At 50.7% G+C, this 25,369-nt stretch overlaps 2 protein-coding genes, 1 long non-coding RNA gene and 2 other non-coding genes across 6 annotated transcripts; 3 read left to right on the forward strand and 2 right to left on the reverse strand.

Annotated features, from left to right (window-relative positions):
• Positions 1-459: 459 nt before the first annotated feature.
• TRNAF-GAA (transfer RNA phenylalanine (anticodon GAA)) lies at positions 460-532 on the reverse strand. Its single transcript has one exon. It is a non-coding gene; the product is annotated as a tRNA-Phe (tRNA).
• A 1,326-nt stretch (positions 533-1,858) lies between these two features.
• TRNAN-GUU (transfer RNA asparagine (anticodon GUU)) lies at positions 1,859-1,932 on the forward strand. The gene has a single exon. It is a non-coding gene; the product is annotated as a tRNA-Asn (tRNA).
• A 763-nt stretch (positions 1,933-2,695) lies between these two features.
• On the forward strand, positions 2,696-9,183 carry NDUFS7 (NADH:ubiquinone oxidoreductase core subunit S7). Its single transcript, XM_048831285.2, has 8 exons — positions 2,696-2,817; positions 4,134-4,170; positions 4,750-4,818; positions 5,828-5,945; positions 6,742-6,921; positions 7,007-7,053; positions 7,964-8,052; positions 8,961-9,183. The coding sequence occupies exons 1-8, from the start codon at positions 2,802-2,804 to the stop codon at positions 9,056-9,058; spliced, it is 654 nt and encodes a 217-aa protein (XP_048687242.1). The 5' UTR covers positions 2,696-2,801; the 3' UTR covers positions 9,059-9,183.
• A 1,709-nt stretch (positions 9,184-10,892) lies between these two features.
• On the reverse strand, positions 10,893-23,458 carry GAMT (guanidinoacetate N-methyltransferase). 2 transcript variants are annotated; one of them, XM_048831283.2, is made up of 7 exons: positions 23,127-23,458; positions 20,378-20,523; positions 14,838-14,901; positions 13,718-13,785; positions 12,648-12,758; positions 12,441-12,554; positions 10,893-12,053 (listed from the first exon to the last, which is right to left on the reverse strand). In XM_048831283.2, the coding sequence occupies exons 1-7, from the start codon at positions 23,305-23,307 to the stop codon at positions 11,913-11,915; spliced, it is 825 nt and encodes a 274-aa protein (XP_048687240.1). In that variant the 5' UTR covers positions 23,308-23,458; the 3' UTR covers positions 10,893-11,912. The 2 variants fall into 2 exon arrangements, with proteins under 2 accessions (XP_048687240.1, XP_048687241.1); XM_048831284.2 differs by lacking the exon at positions 12,441-12,554 and having other exon boundaries at positions 23,127-23,402.
• Positions 14,898-17,971, forward strand: LOC142070102 (uncharacterized). Its single transcript, XR_012666044.1, has 2 exons — positions 14,898-16,559; positions 17,342-17,971. It is a non-coding gene; the product is annotated as an uncharacterized LOC142070102 (long non-coding RNA).
• Positions 23,459-25,369: the final 1,911 nt, after the last annotated feature.

Consider the following 25,369-nt stretch of genomic DNA (forward strand, 5'->3'; position numbering starts at 1 on the left):
CCACTCCCCCCATTCCTGCCTACAGGACTGGGCTTCTGCCCTGTGGCAGAATTGTGGGACTAGGGGCTTCTGCCCTCTAGGGAGGGGGGTCTAAGGGATTTAGACTGGGGAAAGGGAGGTACTTAATTGTTACAGGTTTTGAAAGTATGGAGATTTTTTGTAAAATCCTTCCACCTGTCTGGTTCTCTAGTTAAAAAAATAAAATGCACTGTGGACTGTACCTGAGCCAGTTGCTTAGTTGCAGAGGTAGGAGTTCAAAGGGAGATTTGCAACAGTGGCTCTTAGCTCCCACTTACATATTGGGGTTTAGCAGGTGACGTGATGGCTCAGTGGGGGCTGCATTTGCTGTAAGCGAATACCCCGCAAGCCAGCGGGGCTTTGAACAAGCCAGGAACCTAACGCTGATGCTGGCGACATGGAAACTGCTAAAACTAACCTCCTCTGACCAAGGAAAACATCTGCCGAAACCCGGGATCGAACCAGGGACCTTTAGATCTTCAGTCTAACGCTCTCCCAACTGAGCTATTTCGGCTGGTTGAGGGCCTGTTTCTCTCCTCTTTACCCTGAAATTGAAGATTGATGTTTAAGGCTTTATTAAAGGGGTTTTAAAGTGTGTTTGTTCATGTATTGATCGAGTGCTTTGGTTAGCCCATTGCCAAGGTATGCAGAGGTCCACTTCCTCCCTTATTTGATTTGACAGCCATCAGTCTGCAGTGCTGTACACAACCGAGGAAGACGCTGGCCAAGCCAGTCCAGGGAAAACATGCAGGGCAGATGCGCCTTTGCCCCTCTAGAATGACTCCGGCACGGTTGATATTGTTACTGATTCATTAAGTGGGTGAGAAGAGAGGCAGATTGCAGCGGATGTGCGTGGAGGGGGGTCTAAAATGTGGCTATCTATATGAAATATGTCCCCAGAAAGTAGGCCGTATTTCTGCCCTTACTCCTTTGCAAATGCTGGTTGCTCACATGCAAGAGGTGCCGCAAGTACTCCTTTTCAAGATGCAAGAGAGACAGTCATCCGGGCTTCCTCGGGTGAGCAAAGCACAGGACTGTGAGGGGGTGAACACAAATCCCTCAGAGGGTTGTTGTTTTTTTTAAATCAGATCAAATTCTAGCTTGGGGTTCTGGCCATTGGCCCTGCCCCCTGGTAGAGGAGGTTGCCGACACTCATGCGGCTGCAAGAAGAGGACCTGGAGCCGCTGCAATGGGCCCTCTCACCTAAGACAGCGTCCTGGGGCTGGCTGCACCCATGCGAGTTGTCTGCGAGTTGTCTCGAAAGTCAGCCCGTGTTGGGGATGTGCCCGCCCGCAAGCACAAAGGCCCCCTTCCTGGGAAGGTGCCCCCCGCGGATTTCACAATGTCGCAAGACCATCTCCTCCCTTTGCAGGAGAATCTCAGCCTGGCTTCACAAAACACCCCCCCCCCCCGCACACTTCTGGGAGGCGTCCAAACGTCCCGCAAAACTAAAGCCCAGGGGATGCACGAGGCCCTGGCCCCATCAGGCTCACCCCAAAGGGGAAGGACTAGGAGGGGCCACATGGCCAGGCCCCCTGAGGGCATCACCCTCCCTGGAAGTAGCCCCGAATTGCTTTGCACGGCTGATCGGAACGTCCAACGCTGCACATGTAAAAAACAACTAAGTTTCTTCTCCTTTCCCGCGGAGTATTAGCTGTAGCCGTGCAAACACAGCTCTGAATCGGGAGGGAATCAGGCCAGGCAGTCCCTTTTCCAGCCCCTCCCGTCCTCGCTCGCCCGGGGATCGTTTCCGCCGCCTTGTTCTGCACAAAGTCCGCCCTGGGGCCGGCACAGCGCCAGGCGGCGCGTGGGGGGCTGCGGGAACGGTCCTGCCAGCCGGGTCTCTGTGGCGCAATCGGTTAGCGCGTTCGGCTGTTAACCGAAAGGTTGGTGGTTCGAGCCCACCCAGGGACGCGGACCTGCTTTTTACCCCCCGATAGGCTGGGTGTGGGGGGATGCGAGGGAGCGGCCCAGGTTGCGAGTGGGGAGCTGGGGCTTGTGCAAAGGAAATAAATCCTCTTCCCGAAGGACAGGGGACGGGAGCGCGTGTGGGACACTACGTGGGGCAGGGAAGAGGCAGCGAGCCAAGAGCTGCCCCGACGCAAGGAGGGAGAATATGTTTCTTTGCACACACACACGTCAGTGCAGCTGGGGGTGTCCTTTGCACCCCCCTTACCAATCCTGTGCCCAGTCTGCGCTGCAAACAAACACTGTGCAAGTGTCTGGGACAAGTGAGTACCAAGCACGTGTATTTTGTGCCCCCTTGGCCATCCCACGTTGCGAGTCTGAGTCCGCACCAAGTATCCTGGCCTCACCTTTTGCACACCCCCCCCATGCAAATAATTGCACGGCCAGCCTTTCACACACACCCCTACCTCCTTTCACACACACCCACACACCCCTCCCTCCTTTCACACACACCCCTATCTGCTTTCACACACACACACACACCCCTCCCTCCTTTCACACACACCCCTACCTGCTTTCACACACACACACACAGCCCTCCCTCCTTTCACACACACACCCCCTTTCACACACACACCCACACCCCTCCCTCCTTTCACACAAACACGCGCACACCCCTCCTTACACCCACGCACACCTACCTCCTTTCACGCACACAGACCCGCACCCCTCAGGCAGGCGGAACCTGGAGGGCCTCCCTGCGTTTCCCCGGCCTGCCGGGGAGCGGTGTGGGGGCTGCACCGGCTCCGGCCGGATGGCTTAGGCGGGTGCACGGCCCCTGCCAGGCAGAGGTTGGCTGAAGGGCTGGAGGCAAGATGGCTGCGCTGGCTGGTGAGTGGGGGGGCAGGAGGCAGGGACACCCCCTTACCCGGGGGATGGGGGAGCCCCCCCTTCTAGGGCTGAAGAAGGTGGAAAGGGGGGTCGCTCCCCTTTTGTCTGGGGGGACCCTCTCCAGTGGGCTCAGCCCAACCTCTCTAGTAGGAAGGACCCCCCCTTATGCCCCCCAGCTTAGGGGTCTGGATTGTGCGTGTTCGGTGTGTGGGTGACACACCGTGGCAGGATCCTCTTGTAAAGTGCCTTGAAAGGAACTCTCCGCTCCCTCCAGCCGGTGGATTTTGGCAGCCTGATCCTCTGGGGTCTCTTGGGGAGCAGTGCGGGCACCGAAATCCCTGCAGCGGGGTTGTGACGGCGCAGGGTGGCTTGTCTGACGCGCTCGCACGGGTGGCAAGTCCTGGGCTGTTGGTCAACAGGCCGCGGGGCGCCGAGCAAACCAAGAAATTCACTACAGCAGGCTCTGAACTGGATTTGGGGAGTGGCAAATGCTCGGGTCCCCAAATATTAGGCTGCTGTCCCGATCCCAGATGGGTACTAGATTGCTGACTTCCGCCCATGCAGTGCTAGCTGCTGGGCTGTCAGTGTGACGGTTTGGAATAGTGACAAGGCGGGTGGGGTAATATCTTTTATTGGACCAACTTCTGTTGCGGGGAGAGAGACAAGTTTTTGAGCTCCACAGAGCTCTTCTTCAGGTCTGGGAAACTAACTGAGTGTGTCACAGCTAAATCCAAGGGGGGACAGATTGTTTAGCATAAGTAGTTAACAATTTCAAGGGACCGTTGAAAGGGTGTCATTAAGTCACTAACCTACTTTTGCCCTAGACAGTGAATTGTAGGCACTCTTTCTTTTAATCACACTTGTGATTTGGACAGAGGCACGGTAACGCTTGCTTGAAGTGCATTGTTCTTGATATTTAAAAAAGCACCAGTCTGTGTGTGCATTTACTTATTTATTGCTTTGCTTGGTTTCAGGGCTAATATATTTTAGTGGGTGAATGTGACTTTGTGGGGAATGGGTTAGAGTTTTATGACTGAAAGATCTGCTTAGCTTTCCAAACCTTGCAGAATTATACCCATTTGAGGATGATGATGAGGCAGGTTGGTCAGTATTAAATCTCTTACCTGGGGCTTGGACATCCCTCCTCTCCCTCCCCTGCCTACCCCACATTATTCTCACTCTGGGCCTTGGGGGAGGAATAGCAGACTTAGTGGAATGCTGCTCCTGAGATGGCAGAGCAGTGCAGCACCATTATCATCTTTCATTGAGATTCTGGCTGTGTTAAAGGTAAACTGCCCTGTGGCTTTTGTTCACAGCTCCTCGCCTGGCCCGGGTTGGGATATTTCTTTTGCGGTAAGTTGCACCTGGTTGGTTGAGCAACCACAAAGAAGATATTTACTTGTGGGGGGAGGGTGGCAAAATGGATTAAATCATTTTGCTGCTTGCAGCCCTCTTCATGCCTTTCTCATGAATCCTTCCAATCTGCCATCTCTACAGCCCTATTCCTTTAACGTATTTCTCCTCAAGTGAGAGTGAATTTGCGCTGAATGCAGCTGCACAGCTCTCTGCTTGGGTTGTTGCTGTTCGTATGGAGACAGTAATGTCAAGTTCTTAATGGACATTCAGGGAAACAAGCCTGGCTTGTCTGATTATGGTAGGGTCACTGGAAAATGTTGCCCCGGGGTTAGATCGCAGGGCTGGAAGTCAGGACTCCGATTCTGTTCTCACTCTGCCACAAACTTTGGTCAGAACGCTTACTTCCTCCATTTGTCCGTTTAGCTGTCTGTAAATGGGGTATTATGCTTCACGGGGCTGAGGGGCTTAATTAGATAGTGTCCGTAAAGTACTGTGAGATCCTAGGGTGGAAGGGATGACATAACTGGCAAAATGTTGCTGCTGCACCGTGATGTTCAGCTGTGTTCATTTTTACAGGCCTAGCACTGTGACACCTGTCCACGCTCAGTCACTCCATGAGACGCCAGCGACCGGCCATGCTGACAGGTAACGCCACGCGACCATCTAAGTTCTTTAGCTGAGTGTCACTTCTTCAGGTGGGAGATTGCAAGTGATACAGGAAAGGAATGTCTGTTTGCTACAGTTCTGTTCTGGTGTATGGCCGAAGGAAGCCCAGTTTCTCTCTCTCCTCTTAGCAATCAGTATTAAATGGCAAGGCGTTGGGTCCTAGAGATGAGCCTGCCAGGTAGCCCGAGTGTAATGAAGGTCCCAGTGAAGGTTCCCTGCCTGAGCAGCAGATTCCACGATATCTGGATTTTTCCCCACAATGTGGAGTCTGCTTGTTTGAACAGCATAGAGCTCACTCAGCCTGGTGCGCTATTTTTAACGGTTAGAACTCTCCAAAACAAAACGCGATGCAGTATATACAGCCTGTGATCCAGAACCCTCGCCATCTTCAGCCTCCTGCGTCACAAGGCAGATGACTGATATTCACAATGTTCTATGTGTTGTGCTCCTCCTCTTCATCGACTGGAATCCTGGTCTTTAATTTGGGGACGAGTTCCAGTGCTTGTGAAAGTGGGGGACAAACAGCACTGGTATGTGAGCCAGGTGCGTCCTTCCCTCTGAGCTGGCCAGCCGTATCCCTGGCTATTCCACACCCCCGGCTCCTTACCAGAGCACCTTCGTTGTGACTTGCTCTTCCAATCCTGGATCCCATGCACAGGCCTGCCAGTGCATCCCTGTCCTGAACTGCACCATCCCCTGCATTTCCAGCCCAGACCAGACATGCTTTATTGTCCCGAATGGGGTGGTACTGTGAGATTTCCTCTGGCTTTTAAACTGGCTGGTCCAAAGGTGACCGCTGAGTTTATCCTCGCCCTATTGTGCCATCTTTAGCAGCAGCAGCAGCTGGTATTGAATTGACTATGAGGAGCTTATTCCAGGCCCTTCAGGGGATCGAATGCCCTCAGAGCTGAGACACCTTAATCAGTGACTCTGTTAATAAGCGGATAGATTGTAAGCTGGTGTAGCCGTCCATGCTGTTTGTTCTCAGCCCATCCCAGGTCCAGCAAAAGAGCACTACCGTCGTCCAGAAAAAATCCTACGTCCCTACCAGCCGGGGAGAGTATATTGTTACCAAACTCGATGACCTAATCAACTGGGCTCGTAGGGTGAGTGGCCAGGAGCGCCCATGGCCTGTAAACAAGAATGGGTAACAAAGGCTTTGGAGTGCTCGCGGGAAGGTAGATGAGCCTGTCTCTTTGAAAGGGCAGCAATCAAGTTCAAAACCTCTGGTGCCCTGCGATGAAATAGCACATGTTCCTTGGCCAGAGCTGGGGGTTTGGGGGTTTCTGCTTCAGACAGAGGACTAACGTCTTAATCTGAAGGTGCTACAAACTTACTTAAATATTGTGCTGAGAGAGTCACCCTGTTCCTCTGTGGTTTCCCTCCTACCTTGAATATTCCAGCAAATGTTGCTTTCTTGTCTCTATCTGTATCTGAGGTGGCTACGCTGAGTTCAGCCAGTGGGACTCTTCAGATGACACCTTAAACTGAGGTGTCTCTGCTCTGGAGAATAAGGCTTTGTCCTGGCCAGGATTGCTTTTTTCCATTCTCCTAGGCCCTCGTACAATTTGTTATGCACTGGCATCTGCCCGTCTGTCCCAGAACAGGCTGCATTTCAGTGGTGCTGCAGGTATAGCTTGGGCATCCTGAAAGGCTGCGTGCGTACGCCCAGGTGTAAAGCACCGTGGGGCAGAGGTCTTGCCTTCTCTTTTGCATGCAAAGCCCACATCCATCTGTAGCACTACATGCGTCCTACAGAACGTAAAACACCTTTGCTATCTCTCCCCCCCCCCCCCCGACCCCCAGACTTCCTGTCCCTTGAAACGTTTGGAGCGGCCCACACGGGTCTCAGTGCTGCAGACCCCAGTCCTGTTAACCTAACTTAGATCTCTTCCGTCCCAGAGCTCCCTGTGGCCAATGACCTTTGGCCTGGCATGCTGTGCAGTGGAGATGATGCACATGGCGGCTCCTCGCTATGACATGGATCGCTTCGGGGTGGTGTTCCGGGCCAGCCCCCGGCAGGCGGACGTCATGATTGTGGCCGGCACCCTGACCAACAAAATGGCCCCAGCCCTTCGGAAGGTATGGATTCTGGCCACGTTGGCAAGTGCAGCTTTATAACTCCAATGTAAAAGGAGTTTCACTGTGAAATCTCTCTCTCCTCCAGGTTTATGACCAGATGCCTGAACCACGCTACGTGGTCTCCATGGGAAGGTAAATGCCAGAGGCTTCCTTATTATCTTACAATTTGCTGGAAGGAAATCTGTTGCCACTGCCTGTGTTAAGTCAGGGTATGCAGTCGTGGGGTGTAATTGCGCCTTCTGTAGGCATACTGAGGGTGCTTTACTCTGACTAGCTCAGGGCCTGGAGCAGTGAAGCCATGTCTGCACGGGCTGCAGAGTGTTCTCCGCAAACCCGCCCAGGAGCCTGCATAATTACTTGTGGGACTAGCCTGTGCTGAAGCAGGCACTGCTGCAGCTTCCCTGCTCCAGGACCCCAGCTAACTAGATTAAAGCTGTCTGGGGTGTGTCTACATGAGCTGCAGTCCCACCCGTGAGTGCAGTATAGACCTACCCTAAGAATGTGTATCGGAACGAGCAGCATGCGTCAGCAGGAGCAGCAGTAATTTTAACCAGACTGGTTTCTAAAACCCCATTTGTATGCACAGATCATGCCGCAGGTTTGGGTTATTGTTGTGTGACTGACACGGGAGAGTTTTAGAACATAGATTTCTTTTAAATGAATGAAATTCTTAAGTCCCTTGCTCAGAATCTGGTCTGTCAGGAAAGCAGCCGGGGCATCCAGAGATTCTCAGAACCAGGAGCCTAAGCCATGGGGAGATGCACTGGTGCACAATTATTCATCTGCATGTGTCACTTAGGCTCTTGTGTCTTGAGAGCTCGGCCCTTTATGTTCATGTTGAATGGCCACAATATTGACTCAGCACTGAACTGTCTGAAACTTGCCCATGGCTTTAAAGTCTTTTGCTTTAACTGCCGTGTGGCTCTGTTCTCTCGGCATCTCTGATGCACGGGTAAAGTCTTGCCTTGCCTTCTGTGTAACTCTTGCCTGGTGCTCCCGAGTTGCACTTCAGAGGACACTGAATCCTTTACGTCTTTTGTAGCTGCGCTAATGGTGGTGGTTACTACCACTACTCCTACTCCGTGGTGAGGGGCTGCGACCGCATTGTGCCAGTGGACATCTACGTTCCAGGTAAAAAGAAACTCTGCTTGTCTCTGTGGGATTACAGCATGTTACCCTAAGCGCAGCAAGCTGGAACATAACTGCAGCAACCTATCGCTGTGTTTTAGTTTGGACTGTGACTGTAATATGTTATGACTCCAGTCCAGTCTGTTGCTACTGAAGGGCCTTTTGTTTAAATTTTAAACTGCATCACTTACATTTTCAGGCTTTCATTACATTGTGTTCAAACAAGGAATTGGGAAGAAAGTCAAATCCTTGTAACTTCTAGACAGGCGATTGCATCCAGTTCAGTCTGGGCATGGCACAGGGGTATTCATGAGTCCACAAGGAAGGAATGTTCTGTGTCAACATACCAAGTTATTTACAAGGAAAAGCAGTTCTGACATTCATAAAACTTTTCCAAGTGCATCTCTGTTCTAACGTGTAAAAATACAGCCCTCTCGTCTGTGACGGCTGCTTTTTTTAATGCAAGAGAAAAACTTATGCCTTATTTCCAACTTAACAGTGAGGGTGATTAAAACCCCCTGGAATAAACTGCCACGGGACATCTTCAGAACAAGACCGGCTGCCTTTCTGGAAGAGATGTTTTAGTCAAGTTATTGGGCTCCATCCAGGGGTAATTGGGTGAAATTCTCTGGAACTGTGCTATGCTGGAGGTCAAACTAGATGGTCTAATGGGTCCCTTCTGGCCTTAAAACGTATTCATTTATGCAGTCTCTCTCTGAGTGACCCTGTTGTATGTCAGCTGGTGTCTTTAGCCCACCCAGTGCAGCTGGTTGGCTGTTGTCTATTATGTGTACTGAGGTAGCACCTTGGAGTTTCAGTCATGGAGCAGGACCCTCCCGCCCCGTGCTAGGCGCTGGACAAATGCGGCCCCGAAGAGCGTACAGTTCTCAGGCTCTCCCTCTCTCCCTCAGGCTGCCCACCTACCGCCGAAGCACTGCTCTATGGAATCCTGCAGCTGCAGAAGAAAATCAAGCGGGAGAAGAAGATTCAAATCTGGTACAGGAAATAGCCTCCCTTATTTATGACCTAGCTATTCACCCCCTTCCCTGACAGAGAAATGTATTGGTATTGTCACGCACACTGCAGCTGTGGTCTGCACAAGCCTCACAATAAAATGTGATCTGTTTAACGTGATCTCCTGTCCTTAAACGTTCCCACTCGTTTATTTAAACTGGGGGGGCACACTTCACAGCCAGTGTCATTGCACATCCCAGGTGCTCCCTGGGTGCCATCCTCCCATCCCTCTCTTTTTCAGGGACTCTCTGCAACTCACCCAGTGCCCCCCTTCCAGGTGTTCTGGGTGCCCTCCCCCCACACATTTCCCCCCCATGGGTATATGGGTTAAATCGGATAGGATTCCAAATACACTGGTTCCTGGGTGGAATGGTTCACGCGGGGGACAGAGCATGCCCACTAGGTTCTTCACATTGTTAGCTGCTGTTGCCAAACATCTGTTCTGCAGCCTGCCTCCCTTCTGTGACTCTGAGGTTGACCCCCTGGCTGCAGTGGAAATTGCAGGTTCGGGAAACTGGCCCCTCTTGTGTAGTGATGTTGTTTACGTAAAATAGTGTTAACTGTGCAAGCGGCCAAACAAAACTGGGCAAACCAATTTCAAACACCAGAGGAGTTGAGGCAGATACATAAGTGTGTTTCGAATGTTTCACAGAGTCCTGGTTTGATTTTAAACTGGGGGGAAAGTACCTCTCAACTCCTACCTCTTTGATGATAACAGGGTTAGATTCAGCTTGCATAGATGAGATTTATTTGGGTTTTTTTTACCCCTCTGTGGCAATCAGGACCAAGATGTGTCCCCAGCTTTGCCATCGATGGGATGTTTTGTAAATCAGTCCCAAGCCTGCTCTAAACCAAACTCCCAGATGTCACATCTCCATTTCCTCACCTGCAAAATTCTGAGCTTGATGCTGTCAGCAAAAACACAGCTACACCAGAGGCTGATATGGACCTAAATCAACATTTACAGTCTTCATTTCAGCCCATTACTGCAGCTTCTATACCTCCCTTTGCCACCCTAAAGCTCTGCTCTCTTTGATGTTTACACTTTTCATATACAGTATCTGTGAACTGTCTTCAGTCGTCACTTCAGCCAACCCATTAATTCCCGCCCCTTTTATAATCTTTACTGCTAAATGAGTCCCTCTGGCCTCCGGATAGATTTTGCGGCTCTTCTCTCAACTCCATCCAGTTTATCATCATCTTTCTGATAATGCGATGCCTAGTACAATGTCCCAGGTACTGCAGCACCAGAGCTGTACAGAGAAGGATTTATCTCCCTGTTCCACGACGTCTATGCATACAACACAACTGTATTTGACCTCTCTTTATAGCTAGGTCCCATTGGATACTTAGCACTTCTGTACATCAGGCCTCTTATCTGGTTGCTTAACTCAGTTCTGAGATCCCTGCCTGTCATGCTGACCAACATTCTCATTGTTTTCTTTGCTCCCCCATTTCCGTCAGTGTTCACGTGTTATCTCTTGTCTTAGATTGGAAGCTCTGTGGGGCAGGGACCATGCATTTGGACAGCCCCTAGCTCAATGGGGACTTGGTTTGTGGGTGGGGCTTATAGTCTATATTTAGGCACCTGCTTTATCTAGAATCTTGCCCAGCAATCTTATTAAAAAGCAGCGGCTTTTGTGAAAATGGGACAGGAATAGAAAGCTTCTAAGCCGATCTTAGGCTGCCACCATCAGGACCACAGGAGAGTAAACAGATTGGTGATTTGCTACCAGCACTTCAGGCCACCTGTAATGACGAGCACGGAGCCACTGCAGAGTTATGTGTGCTTATAAAAAATGAAAATAAATTATTCTGAAGTCTTGAGCTGTAGTTTTTAAGTCAATTTACTGTCTTTAGTGTTCGTATTAATAGCATGTCCACCACATCTATGTACAGAGGTGGATAGTCAGTCATGTAGTGGTAAACTTCCAGGAAGGTCATAAGAATTCATTACCAAAATCTTAATTAAAAACAGGCCATTGGCCAAAAATATAAGTGGAGATTCCCACGGGATATGCTCTGGGAGTTGTCTGAATCTCATTTAATTACACAAATGCAAATGCCAGGCTTTCAGAATTAAACTCTGTGGGGTAGAGGGTACTTTACTCGGCTGGTCGGGGAGAGTCAAGTCTTGATCTTTGGAACACTGTCTTTTTTTACTGGAAACTCCGATTAGAAAATCCCTCATTCAATCCCTACCTACAGTCCCCTACTGATTTTCACTTTAATCAACAGCTGTGGAGCCTACAGCGAGGGCTCTGAGCGCAGGTCAAACCCCACAATAAAAACATTCTTTAAAAACGTAGGAGAAATGCCCCAGATCCACAGCCAGGCCTTGGAGCAGGTTTCGTTTACCAAATAACACCTAGCTCTGACCTAGGGTCTTAGAGCCATAGATCTCAAAGCATTGGCTGGGGGGGAGAAAGGGAATAATGTATTGTGGATGGGGAAACTGAGGCACAGACGGGGCAGTGACTTGCTCATAAACACCAGCAGCTCAGTGGCAGAGCTGGGACTAGAAGGCAGGAGTCCTGAATCCCAGTCCTAGTCACTTGGACCCTTTGTGGTGCAGGGTCCACTACAGACGTGCTAGTTCTAAACTGTGATAAACTTCCAACTGTACTTTCCCAAATCTTCCCCTCCTCTCAATCTTACTGGAAAGTCCAATCGATATGTTAATCTTCCCTCATTAGTACTGTAGAGCGATGAATATTCCCTCCCCTCCCTGGATTGTAAATAGCCAGTCCTTGATGATTTAGTTTTCACTCCTCCTGGCAGGATTTCTTCCCTCTCTCTTTGTTGTAGCAGCTGAGTGAGCGAGACAGGAGAGGGTGCTGGGTGGGTGCTCACTCTTTGATGATGGTGGGCGTGATCATTTTGTGGAAGGAGTAGTACCGGCAGTCCTCAGGCGGGATCAAGTCCATCACGCTGGTGCTTACATTCTCCTTCTTGAACCCTGCCTCCATCAGGTGTGCAACTTGAGTCTCCTAAGGGAGGGACACGTAAGACAGAGAGCGGTGAGGTTCTGAGCCACCGCTGCCTGAACACACAGTCTGTCCCAACGTGATCCTCGAGGAAGGAGACGCCTAACCCTTTGTTTAACCGGTCTGGTTACATTAAAATGACACTGCCCCAGCCACTAAGATGGGTGAAGCTTTAGAACTGTCCTGGAAAAACACCCGCTGTACTTTATGGTGCTTCTGAAGTGTATCCTTGAACTGGGTCCCGCCAAGCCCTACTTGTCAACCGTTCCTTCCTGCTCATGTTATCACCTGCCTGTTATCCAGCCGTGCCATTTAACGGAGGGCCTGTTTCCAAAGTGCTGAGGACTGGCCTGTTTTTATGTGGCTCTAATCCAGGCCTGTAAAACTCACGTGCTCGTTTGTGTCCGCAAACAGAACGGCAGGTGTGAGGCCTAGTGCAGCTTTGCACCCACAGTTGGGCAGGCGGTAGGACTCTGGTATCTGTATGCTCCTGTCAGCAGCCACCTGGGGTGAGTGAGAAACGACTGCAGGGTTTGGCACCCCCTTGCCTGTGGTCATATCTGCCATCAGGCTCTCCGAGCCTCTGCCCCTCCTCACCTCAAACATCTTCTCAATGTCCGTGTACTCCGTCTTGAGCAGCTCCCCCCAGGACGTCAGGTTGCAGTAGGTGAGCACACCGCCAGCTTTCAGCAAGCGGAAAGCGTGACCCTGTGGAAGAGGGAAACAAATGGGAGGCTGATGGGATTCAGGGGCTGCCCTAAACACCGTGCTCCTCTCTGCCTTCCCTCCGTAGCATAGGGTTGCCAACTTGTAATATTTAAAAAACGGACACTCCAGCAGGAGTGCGGGAACATCCCCTGTCCCGCCTCTTCCACCAAAGCCCCGTCCTGTCCCGCCTCTTCTCCTGAGGCTCTGCCCCCTTCGACTCTTCTCCTCCCCCCGCCTCTCGCTACTTGCCTGCGGAGGTAGGGCTGGAGTGGGTGATGACAGTGTCTTCCTGCTTGCAGTAACTGGACTTTGGGTGTCTGGTCAGTAGATCTGACTGGACACTGTCAGGCCCCCTTTTGGACTGGATTTTCCAGTCAAAAACCAGGCACCTGGCCATCCTACTGTAGCACCTGCCATCTAGAACAACCTCTCCCGACATCTCCCCTCTCCATTTCCTTTCAGAGAATCTGTGAAAGCTTCAATTGCCCCTTGCTAGGGTCAGTCCCTCTCCCACGTAACTCCAGCAAAACACTTCTTGAGTAGCGTTGGTAGGAAAGGTGCCACAGGAGACAAACGTGGGCTACGTGCGAAAATCCCACGTTCCTAAAACACTGCTGGGCCCCAAAGCAGCATGGAGAAGCTGATGGCTGTAACGTAACAACCGGCAAAGGCCCATCCTAGCAAGTCTCTCGGGGCCAGGTCCGTCTCATGACGACTCCCGTGTGGCTTTGGAGGTGGGCTACAGATCTAACTCTCCAGCTCAGAGAGGCCTCTGGGGAATTAAAGTCCTGACCTCAGTCCCCAGTGAAACCCAACCGGAGCTGAGAGCACTCAGCACCTTGTCTGAGCAGGCCCCCAAATGCCTGGAGCTGCTGCAGAAACGCTAGCAGGGGGCTTGCAATATGCGGATAACGAGGGAAGAATCCTGCTCGTTGGAGAACTGCAGGAGAGTCTGTTACCTTGATAAAGCTGAACTGGTGAGTGTGCCAGGTTTCTGCTGACAGGGGATAGGTATCATAGAGGATGCCTGTCCAGGGAAACCGAGGGAAATAATGCATTAGCTGCAAGATATGCTGTAGCACAGACTGGGATCGTTTAGTTGGGCTAAGATTCCTCTTCGTAGCTGGCTGCTTGGCGTGTCTCCCCCCCTTAACACATGACATTTGAGTCCCATGCATTTGATAACACCAGTGTTGGCGATAGCTTCATCGTACCGACAGCAACGTGCTATCCTTCTGCCAAGCTTTGGGAGGCTGGGCTAAGCTGGCTAGCTGAATTTCATCTCTCCTGCTTCAGTGCGAGCTAATGAGGCAGCAGGGCCTAGCGGCCAGGGCACTGAGCTGGGAGTCAGGAGGCATCAGTTCTGTTCTTGGCTCTGCCACTGGCCTTGGGCAAGTCACCTCCCTTTTGTGTGCCTCAGTTTCCCCGCCAGGCTTCTGTCTTGTTGATTTAGACTGTAAGCCCTGTAGGGCAGAGATTGTCTCTCACCGTATGTGGGTACACCGCCTAGCCCAATGGGGCTCTGGTGCTCTATCCACTAGGTCACACAGCCTCCCATGTAGCTAATGTGCAGCTCCTCCAGCAATGCATGGTACTTAATCTTAGGGCCTGAGTTTTTTCATAGTGCCTGAGCAAGGTCAGCTCCCATTGAATTGGATGGGAGTTTCAGGTGCTCAACACCCATGAAAATTAGGCCACCTGGTATATTTTCCTATGGGTGCGTGAACATTCTTACTCCTAGCATGACTAAATTCAGGTCCTGTTCAGACTGGGTTTACGTAGCACCCTTCTATCGAGTATATAGCTAGCGCCCCTGATTCATGCTCCATTTGAATCCCTCCATTGTCTAATGGCCACACCTGTCCTAGATTTCATAACATTTCAGGCCAGACCACGTGCCACTCTAAATCCTGCCCAGTAAACTCGGGCTTGCTGGCTCTGGCGTAGTTTGTCTTTCTCTGGGCCCCTGATCCATGGGTGTTGTGGAGGTCCTCACTGCCCAGCAGCCTCCTTCTCCACAACCCACCCCTGGGATTCCAATGATCTCTTTGGATTTTTATTTCAATCTGCTTCCCTTACCGTCAAAGTGTCCATCTGGCAGCGTCGGCGCCACGTCTTCCCACAGCCCCTTCAAGGGGACGACCTTCAGGCAAGACAAGGAGAAGTCACCAGATGGTATGGAGGCACAGATTCTGATCAATGATTGACCAAAGCGAGAATAAGAAACACCCAGGGAATGGGGCAGGAAGGAAGAGTTGGATCAATGTCCACTACATGCAGCATTAAAGTTGTTTTCCTCTTAACAAGCCCTGATTAAATATAAAAGTCCAGCTCCACAATGGGTGTACGTCAGTGGAGGGCGGTAGCTGCAACGGAGCGAAGCTGATCTGCACCAAGGATTTGGCGAGAGAGAGAGAGAGTGTGTGTCACAAGACCAGCATTTGCAACTTCTAACACACAGATATTGGGCCAAATCCCACCCTGGTGTAATTCAAGTCCATTTGCTGCAGTGTAAGTTACACTAGGGATGGATTTGGCCTAGTAAAAGTGGTGGGGGCAGGGGGGGGGGAAGGGGAGAGTCCACAAGTCAAATTCAACCCCACTGGCATCTCGCTGGTCCTCACTGGAGTGGCATCCATGTAACCCAGGGTGCGGTGCCCATATGTGATAGATTAACTGAGGATCCTCTACCCCATCAAGGGGACGCTAATATATTGTGACCGATTTAAAAAACGGGTTTATGGTGCAAATTAATAAACAACTTGATACTAGTGAGTGTACAGCAACCGTGTGGGGCCAGCCTTTGCTTTACTGAGTGAGTTAATGTTTTGCTTAATGGAGTGGTTGTGTGTTGCTAAACTTTTCTTCTGCTTCCAAGTTATGAAAGTTTTGTTTTTTTTAACTCTGGTTCCAAAGATTTCCTCATTCAGCTCAGCCCTGGTCTACACTACGAGTTTAGGTCGAATTTAGCAGCGTTAGATCGATTTAACCCTGCACCCGTCCACATGACAAAGCCATGTTTGTCAACTTAAAGGACTCTTAAAATAGATTTCTGCACTCCTCCCCAAGGAGGGGATTAGCACTGAAATCGACATCGCCGAGTCAAATTTGGGGTAGTGTAGACGCAATTCGATGGTATTGGCCTCCGGGAGCTATCCCAGAGTGCTCCGTTGTGTCCACTCTGGACAGCACTTTCAATTCAGATGTACTAACCAGATACACAGGAAAAGCCCCAGGAATTTTTGAATTTCATTTCCTGTTTGGCCAGCATGGCAAGTTGATCAGCACAGTCCCAGAATCACAAAAGAGCTCCAGCATGGACCGAACGGGAGGTACTGGATCTGATCGCTGTATGGAGAGACGAATCCATCCTATCAAAACTCCGTTCCAAAAGACGAAATGCCAAAATATTTGCCAAAATCTCCAAGGGTATGATGGACAGAGGCTACAACAGGGACCCACAACAGTGCCATGTGAATATTAAGGATCTCAGGCAAGCCTACCAAAAAACCAAAGAGGCAAACAGCCGCTCCAGGTCAGAGCCCCAGACATGCCGCTTCTATGATGAGTTGCATACTCCCTACCACTACCCCACCCCTGTCCGTGGACACCTGCAAGGGGGGAGTCTCATGCAACAGGGATGACGATTTTGGGGATGAGGAAGAGGAGGAGGACGATAGCGCACAGCAGGCAAGCGGAGAAACCGTTCTCCCCAACAGCCAGGAACTATTTATCATCCTGGAGCCAATACCCTCCCAAGGCGGGCTCCCGGACCAGGAAGCCGGAGAAGGCACCTCTGGGGTGAGTGTACCTTTGTAAATGTAATACATGGTTTAAAAGCAAGCGTGTTTAATGATTAATTTGCCCTGAAGACTTGGGATGCATTTGCGGCCAGTACAGCTACTGGAAAAGTCTGTTAACATGTCTGGGACTGGAGCGGAAATCCTCCAGGGACATCTCCATGAAGCTCTCCTGGAGGTACTCCCAAAGCCTTTGCAAAAGGTTTCTCGGGAGGGCAGCCTTATTCCGTCCTCCATAGTAGGACACTTTACCATGCCAGGCCAGTAGCACGTAGTCTGGAATCATTGCATAACAAAGCATGGCAGCGTATAGTCCCGGTGTTTGCTGGCATTCAAACAACATCCGTTCTTTATCTCTCTGTGTTCTCCTCAGGAGAGTGATCATCCCAGAGAATGGGGGGGGAGGTTTAGTTGGGTTTGTGCTGCACGTTAACCCAAAAACCGCAGCCCCTCCTTTTAAATGGCCAACGCAACGGGTGCTTGGTATGGGAAAGGAGGGCACTGCTGTTTGAAACCATTCCCACTTGATATGAAGGCTGAAGAAGCCGAAAGACTGTGGCTTACCATGGCTGCCTGCAAGCCGAATTCCATTGCCTGGCCCTGCATGTGTGATCTTTCGCACCAAACCAGCAGGCCCGCAATATAAGAGGCAAAATGCGACCTTGTACCGAAAGCACATGTGCTATGAAATGTTAACAGCTTGGTTCACCATGAAAGAGTCTACCCATTGTTCTCTAAAATGTGTCTTTTTAAATACTACTCTCCCTTTTTTTCCTCCCGCAGATGCAAATGTTTCAATGCTCCCCCATCATCTCTGTCCCAGAGGCTAGCGCAGATAAGAAGGCGAAAAAAACGCACTCGCGATGAAATGTTCTCTGAGCTCATGCAGTCCTCCCACAATGAAAGAGCTCAGCAGAATGCGTGGAGGCAAACAGTGTCAGGGTCCAGGAAAGCAGAAAGTGAACACGAGGACAGGAGGGACGAGCAAGATGAGAGGTGGGGGGAGCAAGGTGAGAGGAGGCAGGATGCAATGCTGAGGCTACTGGGGGATCAAACTGATATGCTCCAGCATCTGGTGGAGCTGCAGGAAAGGCTGCAGGAGCACAGACCACCACTGCAGCCCCTGTGTAACCGCCCGCCCTCCTCCCCAAGTTCCATAGCTTCCTCACCCAGATGCCCAAGAACGTGGGGGGGAGGGCCTCCGGGCACCCAACCACTCCACCCCAGAGGACTGCCCAAGCAACAGAAGGCTGGCATTCAATAAGTTTTGAAGTGCAGTGTGGCCTTGTCCTTCCCTCCTCCACCACCCAACTTGGTGCTTCCCTCCTCCTCCACCCCTCCCAGGCTACCTTGGCAGTTATCCCCCTGTTTCTGTGATGAATTAATAAAGAATGCATGATTTTGAAACAACAATGACTTTATTGCCTCTGCAAGTGATGATTGAAGGGGGGAGGGCGGTTGGCTTACGGGGAAGTAGAGTGAACCAAGGGGGCGGGTTTTCATCAAGGAGAAACAAACAGAATTGTCACACCATAGCCTGGCCAGTCATGAAACTGGGTTTTAAAGCTTCTCTGATGCCCTGGTGTCTGGCTGCGCATAATCAGTGGCCAGGCGATTTGCCTCAACCTCCCACCCCGCCATAAACGTCTCCCCCTTACTCTCACAGATACTTCGGAGTACACAGCAAGCAGCCAATGGGAATATTGGTTTCGCTGAGGTCTAACTGAGTCAGTAAACTGCGCCAGCAAGCTTTTAAACATCCAAATGCACATTCTACCACCATTCTGCACTTGCTCAGCCTATAGTCGAACAGCTCCTGACTACTGTCCAGGCTGCCTGTATATGGCTTCATGAGCCATGGCATTAAGGGGTAGGCTGGATCCCCAAGGATAACTATAGGCATTTCAATATCCCCAACAGTTATTTTCTGGTCTGGGAAGTAAATCCCTTCCTGCAGCTGTTCAAACAGACCAGAGTTCCTGAAGATGCGAGCTTGTTGATGTCTGTGAAACGTCCCTTGTGATCCACCAGTGCATTCTGTACCATTGAAAAATACTCCTTGCAGTTTACGTACTGGCTGCCAAAGTGGTCCAGTCCCAAGATAGGGATATGCATTCCGTCTATCACCGCGCCACAGTTAGGGAATCCCATTGCAGCAAAGCCATCCACTATGACCTGCGCATTTCCCAGAGTCACTACCCTTGACAGCAGCAGCTCAGTGATTGTGCTGGCTACTTGGATCACAGCAGCCCCTACAGTAGATTTGCCCACTCCAAATTGATTACCGACTGACCAGTAGCTGTCTGGCGTTGCAAGCTTCCAGAGGGCTATCGCCACTCGCTTGTGAACTGTAAGGGCTGCTCTCTTCTTGGTATTCTTGCACTTCAGGGCAGGGGAAAGCAAGTCACAAAGTTCCATGAAAGTGCCCTTAACGCACGCGAAAGTTTTGCAGCCACTAGGAATCATCCCAGACCTGCAACACTATGTGGTCCCACCAGTCTGTGCTTCTTTCCCAGGCCCAGAATTGGCATTCCACGGCATGAGCCTGCCCCATTGCCACCAGGATGTCCAAATTGACAGGACCCGTACTTTGAGAGAAGTCTGTGTCCATGTCCTCATCACTCTTGTCACCGCGCTACCGTTGCCTCCTTGCCTGCTTTTGCAGGTTCTGGTTCTGCACATACTGCAGGATAATGCTCGGGGTGCTTAGAATGCTCATAACTGCCACGGTGATCTGAGCGGGCTCCATGCTTGCTGTGGCATGGCGTCTGCAGGAGAGCAGAGTTGCAGCGGAAGCAGTGGCTGACGATGGATGCCATGAGAATAGATATTTATAGAGAACGACGAGAGGACCTGCAAGGTGGATTCAGGAGAGCAGAGTTGCAGCGGAAGCGGTGGAGGATGACAGCACCGCACACATTTCCCGAGGAAGAACACAGGTACCCAGGAGCCCATGACAGACAACACGGAGAAATTCGCTATTGAGAGAATAGCAGCAGAGCGGAGCTGCAGTGGAAGCGGTGGATGACGACGGTTAGCAGTCCTACTGCACTCTCTGCTGAAAGCAGTATGGCGTCCGCATGGAAAAAAGGCGCGAAACGATTGTCTGCTGTTGCTTTCACGGAGGGAGGGGCGACTGACGACATGTATCCAAAACCACCCGCAACAATGTTTTTGCCCCATCAGGCATTGGGAGCTTAACCCAGAATTCCAATGGGCGGCGGAGACTGTGGGAACTGTGGGATAGTTACCCACGGTGCACCGCTCCATAAGCCAATGCTAGCCATGGTAGTGAGGATGCACTCTGCTGACTTAATGTGCTTAGTGTGGACATACGCAATCAACTGTATAAAATCTATTTCTAAAAATCGACTTCTGTAATATCGACCTAATATCGTAGTGTAGACATACCCTCAGAGAAATCTAGAGGGTAAGAAATGGGCAGGAAGACTGGCCCAGTGGTTAGGGCACTGGGGAGCGACTTGCGATCTGGAGTCAATTCCTGGCTCCGACAGTCTTCCTATGTGACCTTGGGCAAACCACAATCTAGCTTATGCCTCGCCTCGCCTCCCCAGCTGTAAGATGAGGGTAATGCTTTGGGGAGTGGAGGACAAAATCCTTTACCAACTGCAAGGCGCTCGGAGCCTGGTGATAAGGGCTATATATGAACATAGCTACACAGCCAGAGATTGGGATAAGTCCCCGCATCCCAGGCCATATTGTAGCCCGTTGATAATCCCTGCTGAGCTCAGCTGTAGCTACAAAGGTGCACAGAGTCTGCAATGCATCCTTGTCTACAGCGAGCGGAGCTGCTCGTACCTTGTGTGGCTGTTTCTTGGCCCACTCCTGCAGCCTCTGGAAGACGCCCTCATTGCATTCTATGATCCAGTGCTCCTCAATGTCGAACTCTTCCAGTTTCGTGGCCGCAATGGCCATGCCAAACCCCACTTCCAGCACACGGCCACCTGGGGAAAGACAGGTCACAGCCTGGCTACCAATGTTCTGTAGGCACGCTCGAGAGTTAAATGACAGCTGTCTTGATCGCAGGATACAAGGCAGCTGGTCCCTTAGTCTTCTGTGCTCAGATACGAACGTGGGAGGAACTGGCTGGGGCAATACAGAGCCTTTCACCTATAGGTCACTGGTGCGGGTCCAAGCCAGGCTGCTAGTGACCAGCAGTCATTGCTGTCTGAAGGCTTTTTGGTCTTGATGTCTGCCCCCACGCAGCTGGCTCTAGCTGGGTCTCCTCTCTCTGCAGTCTCAGCAACGTGACCAAGGATTGGATGGGCCATGGAGACTGAAAATCACTCTTATTTCTTAAAATCACTCCTGATCATGCAAACACTTACCTGCAGGCTTAACCTTAAACATGTGGCAATCCCATTGATGTCAAGGGGGCTGCTCATGTGCTTGTATAAGTGCGTGTTCGGAATCAGAGCCTAACTGTTTGGGAGGATGCTTTGAAAATGTAGCCCTGGATAAGTCTGAAGTATTATTACACTATTCTGGCCGTAGTGCATTGGAATAACACTACATTGGCTGGAGCTGCACAAGACTCCATGTAATGTTTGAATCCATAGGGACAGAGGACTGCCAGACCTGAAGAAAAGCTCTGTGGAGCTCAAAAGCTTGTCTTTCACCAACAGAAGTTGGTCCAGTAAAAGATATTCCCTCCCCCACCTTGTCTCTCTCATATCCTGGCACAAACATGGCTACAGCAACACTGCAAAACAGACTGGATAAAAGCAGGGGTCAAACTCCTCTCTGACAGTGGCCATCACCAGGTGCTTCAAAAGAAGGGTCAGAAATTAACCTGCCCTTGGAGAACGTTTTTTCCTGACCCCCCATCAGAAAGAGGTGAGTTTATGCCCTAAAAGGGGTTATTGCCCTTCCAAACTTTGAGGATTTTTTTCTCCAAACCAATTTTAAAAACCTGTAATACCTTCATTACTTATATGAAATGTAGTTAGACCTTTTCCTAACAAAAGGAAACTACCTGATCCCTCTGGGCTGCTTCTCTGGTAACAATTCACTGCTTGTGGCACCTTAGAGACGAACCAATTTATTTGAGCATAAGCTTTCGTGAGCTACAGCTCACTTCATCGGATGCATACCGTGGAAACTGCAGAAGACATTATGCATCCGATGAAGTGAGCTGTAGCTCACGAAAGCTTATGCTCAAATAAATTGGTTAGTCTCTAAGGTGCCACAAGTACTCCTGTTCTTTTTGCGGATACAGACTAACACGGCTGTTACTCTGAAACCTAAAAATTCACTGCTTGTAGACATGCCACTAAAAATCTCCATGTGACATGTTTCAAGAGCTTTGGGCCTAAACCTTAGGGTACTGAAGTCCGTGTGAGTCTTTCTTTCCATTCATTATAATGGGCTTTGGATCAGACACTTTGTTTTTAAATGAAAGGTAAAGTGCAAAGATCAAGGAGATCACCTGAGCCTTCTGGTACTTTAGCCCCTCCTCCAATGCAGAACTGCAGACCTCCCCTCCCCCTCTCTTGCCCTAGGGATAAGTCTGCAGCTATTTGGAAACCCGTCTTCTATGACACAGAGCACAACTGTTTGACCCAGCTACTGTTACAGGGGTGCTATTCTTAACCCTGCTTCTCGTGGAGCATATGGATTTGCCTGGCATTTACAGTTCAAATGTGGATTGCATGACAGAGAAGAGTGAACTCCAAGGACAATGGACAGGAGGATATTTGTGCACTGTCGGAGTTCTCTTGACTTTAGACTGAAAAGCTTCAACAGGCCTGATCCCCCCTCCCCCCGCAATGTTACCCTCAAAGCTGTGCAGAAATCAAATACTTTAAAGGCATCTATGTAGAATGAAAGTCCAAAACTCTGCCGTCTCGATCCACCTGGGCAAGCCATGTTTAAAGTTTCCTTAGGGGACCTGAAGCACTGTTCTGACGTACTCAAAACACATAGCTTCCATTGCTCTTTCAATCAGGGAGCGAAACAATTCATAAAAAGCGGACAGTGACTCTGATATCTTAGCCACACAGCAGATAGTTGCCCGGGCGAGGACTTGGCCGGAAGGTTTAGAAAACACCAGGCTTTCGGCTCTATGCTGGGAGCTCAGCTCCTTATTCAACGCCAGTCTTCATACGGGGAGGAAATGCTTGTTACATTATCAATTCGTTTCAGGGTAGGGGCAAAGCCCAGCTCCTCTTGATAACTAGCGGGCAGCCTTTGACACTGGCCCCCGGGGCCGTGAGCAGGGCGAAGGGAGAATCAAGTGGAGCAAGACCTCGAAGCGCACGAAGGGCCCCCGCCGTGTCTGCAAACGGCTCCGCGTCCCCCCGCCTGAGCGCACCGCTGGCCCCCCGCCTATTGCTCGTCCCTGTTCTTCCCAAATGCGCAAACCCTTCGGGGCGCTTCCCTCGGCTGACAAGAAGCAGCCGCCCCGCTCAGGGCAGCGTCCCAGCGCGGGGAACGACAGCGCACCCTTCCCGATACCATCCCGCGGGACCCCCCCCCGACGCCTGGCCGCTGCCACTACTCGCCCCCCACCTCCCTGCAAGGAGCTGGGACCTCACTCGCCTGTTACCTTTGGACGCTGCTACCGTCGCCAGAGAATGCATGTAAGGGGTCTCCCACCTCTCCATCACTGGTTTGCCCAAGATCTCCAAGTGGGTGTCCGTCTGATTGAAGCCAGCGTCTGCCCCCTTCCATGACGGCGTGCAGTTCTCTCCCGGGAGGAAGATAGGAGCAGCTGCGGAGGAGTTCATGGTGTTGCCAGTTCTCCCACCCGGGGGAGGAAAGTCCAGCAGGCTGGGGAGGAGAGGGAAAGGGAGCCCTCGTGATCTCGCTGGCTTTATATAGGCAAGCCAGAAAAGGCTGAGTGTGCAAAGAAGAGCAGAGGCTACTTCTGGATAAAAGGGATCCCTTCTCTGGGCCCTGGGTCCTGAGCATGCCCAGTACAAATTGGGAGAGGAGGAGGGCAGAGATGTGAACGAGGAGGGACATCTGCCGATGCCTTGGAGAAATGCATGGACACCGATTACCGGGCAGAGCGAGTGCAGGTTGCAAGGAGATGTGTAAACAGAGCACTTCTACTCCCTCTGTGGTCAGGGAAGGACGCACTCTTTCTGCAAAAAGAAAAGGAGGACTTGTGGCACCTTAGAGATTAACCAATTTAGTTGAGCATGAGCTTTCGTGAGCTACAGCTCACTTCATCGGATGCATACGTGGAAACTGCAGAAGACATTATATACACACAGAGACCATGAAACAATACCTCCTCCCACCCCACTGTCCTGCTGGTAATAGCTTATCTAAAGTGATCATCAGGTGGGCCATTTCCAGCACAAATCCAGGTTTTCTCACCCTCCGCTCCCCCCCCCCCCCCACACACACACAAACTCACTCTCCTGCTGGTAATAGCCCATTCAAAGTGACTCTCTTCGCAATGTGTATGATAATCAAGGTGGGCCATTTCCTGCACAAATCCAGGTTTTCTCACCCCCCCACCCCCATACACACACAAACTCACTCTCCTGCTGGTAATAGCTCATCCAAAGTGACCACTCTCCCTACAATGTGCATGATAATTAAGGTGGGCCATTTCCAGCACAAATCCAGGCATTCTCACACACACACACCCCGAAACACACACAAACTCACTCTCCTGCTGGCAATAGCTCATCCAAACTGACCACTCTCCAAGTTTAAATCCAAGTTTAACCAGAACGTCTGGGGGGGGAGAGGGGTAGGAGAAAACAAGGGGAAATAGGCTACCTTGCATAATGACTTAGCCACTCCCAGTCTCTATTTAAGCCTAAATTAATAGTATCCAATTTGCAAATGAATTCCAATTCAGCAGTTTCTCGCTGGAGTCTGGATTTGAAGTTTTTTTGTTGTAAGATAGCGACCTTCATGCCTGTGATTGCGTGACCAGAGAGATTGAAGTGTTCTCCGACTGGTTTATGAATGTTATAATTCTTGACATCTGATTTGTGTCCATTTATTCTTTTACGTAGAGACTGTCCCGTTTGACCAATGTAAATGGCAGAGGGGCATTGCTGGCACATGATGGCATATATCACATTGGTGGATGTGCAGGTGAACGAGTCTCTGATAGTGTGGCTGATGTTATTAGGCCCTGTGATGGTGTCCCCTGAATAGATATGTGGGCACAGTTGGCAACGGGCTTTGTTGCAAGGATAGGTTCCTGGGTTAGTGGTTCTGTTGTGTGGTATGTGGTTGTTGGTGAGTATTTGCTTCAGGTTGCGGGGCTGTCTGTAGGCAAGGACTGGCCTGTCTCCCAAGACTTGTGAGAGTGTTGGGTCATCCTTCAGGATAGGTTGTAGATCCTTAATAATGCGTTGGAGGGGTTTTAGTTGGGGGCTGAAGGTGACGGCTAGTGGCGTTCTGTTATTTTCTTTGTTAGGCCTGTCTTGTAGTAGGTGACTTCTGGGAACTCTTCTGGCTCTATCAATCTGTTTCTTCACTTCCGCAGGTGGTTATTGTAGTTGTAAGAAAGCTTGACAGAGATCTTGTAGGTGTTTGTCTCTGTCTGAGGGGTTGGAGCAAATGCGGTTGTATCGCAGAGCTTGGCTGTAGACGATGGATCGTGTGGTGTGGTCAGGGTGAAAGCTGGAGACATTCCGTCTGACACATGGAGCCAGCTTACACTACCTGCAACACAGGACATTGCCAAGGGGCAAGACAAGCTAAAGGAACAAGAGTATTAACGCCGCACTGAAACCTGCAGCAAAATCCCTTCATGCATAAGAGTCTGAAGGTATCTTAAATGAGAGTCCCCTTCTAAAAGAGGGAGATTTGGCTGGT

The sequence above is a fragment of the Caretta caretta genome, chromosome 25, assembly GCF_965140235.1.
Source record: "Caretta caretta isolate rCarCar2 chromosome 25, rCarCar1.hap1, whole genome shotgun sequence".
NCBI classification, from domain to species: Eukaryota; Metazoa; Chordata; order Testudines; family Cheloniidae; genus Caretta; species Caretta caretta.

What these genes read in the sequence shown, in the direction of transcription:
- NDUFS7 (XM_048831285.2), top strand. An exon ending in GTTGGGATATTTCTTTTGCG is followed by an intron (nt 4,171 to 4,749) that starts GTAAGTTGCACC and finishes TCATTTTTACAG; the next exon opens with GCCTAGCACTGTGACACCTG. An exon ending in GCGACCGGCCATGCTGACAG is followed by an intron (nt 4,819 to 5,827) that starts GTAACGCCACGC and finishes GTTTGTTCTCAG; the next exon opens with CCCATCCCAGGTCCAGCAAA.
- GAMT (XM_048831283.2), bottom strand. Translation starts at nt 23,307, where the DNA reads ATGAACTCCTCCGCAGCTGCTCCTATCTTCCTCCCGGGAGAGAACTGC. An exon ending in GCCAGATGGACACTTTGACG is followed by an intron (nt 13,786 to 14,837) that starts GTAAGGGAAGCA and finishes TTCCCTGGACAG; the next exon opens with GCATCCTCTATGATACCTAT. An exon ending in ACATTGAGAAGATGTTTGAG is followed by an intron (nt 12,555 to 12,647) that starts GTGAGGAGGGGC and finishes CACTCACCCCAG; the next exon opens with GTGGCTGCTGACAGGAGCAT.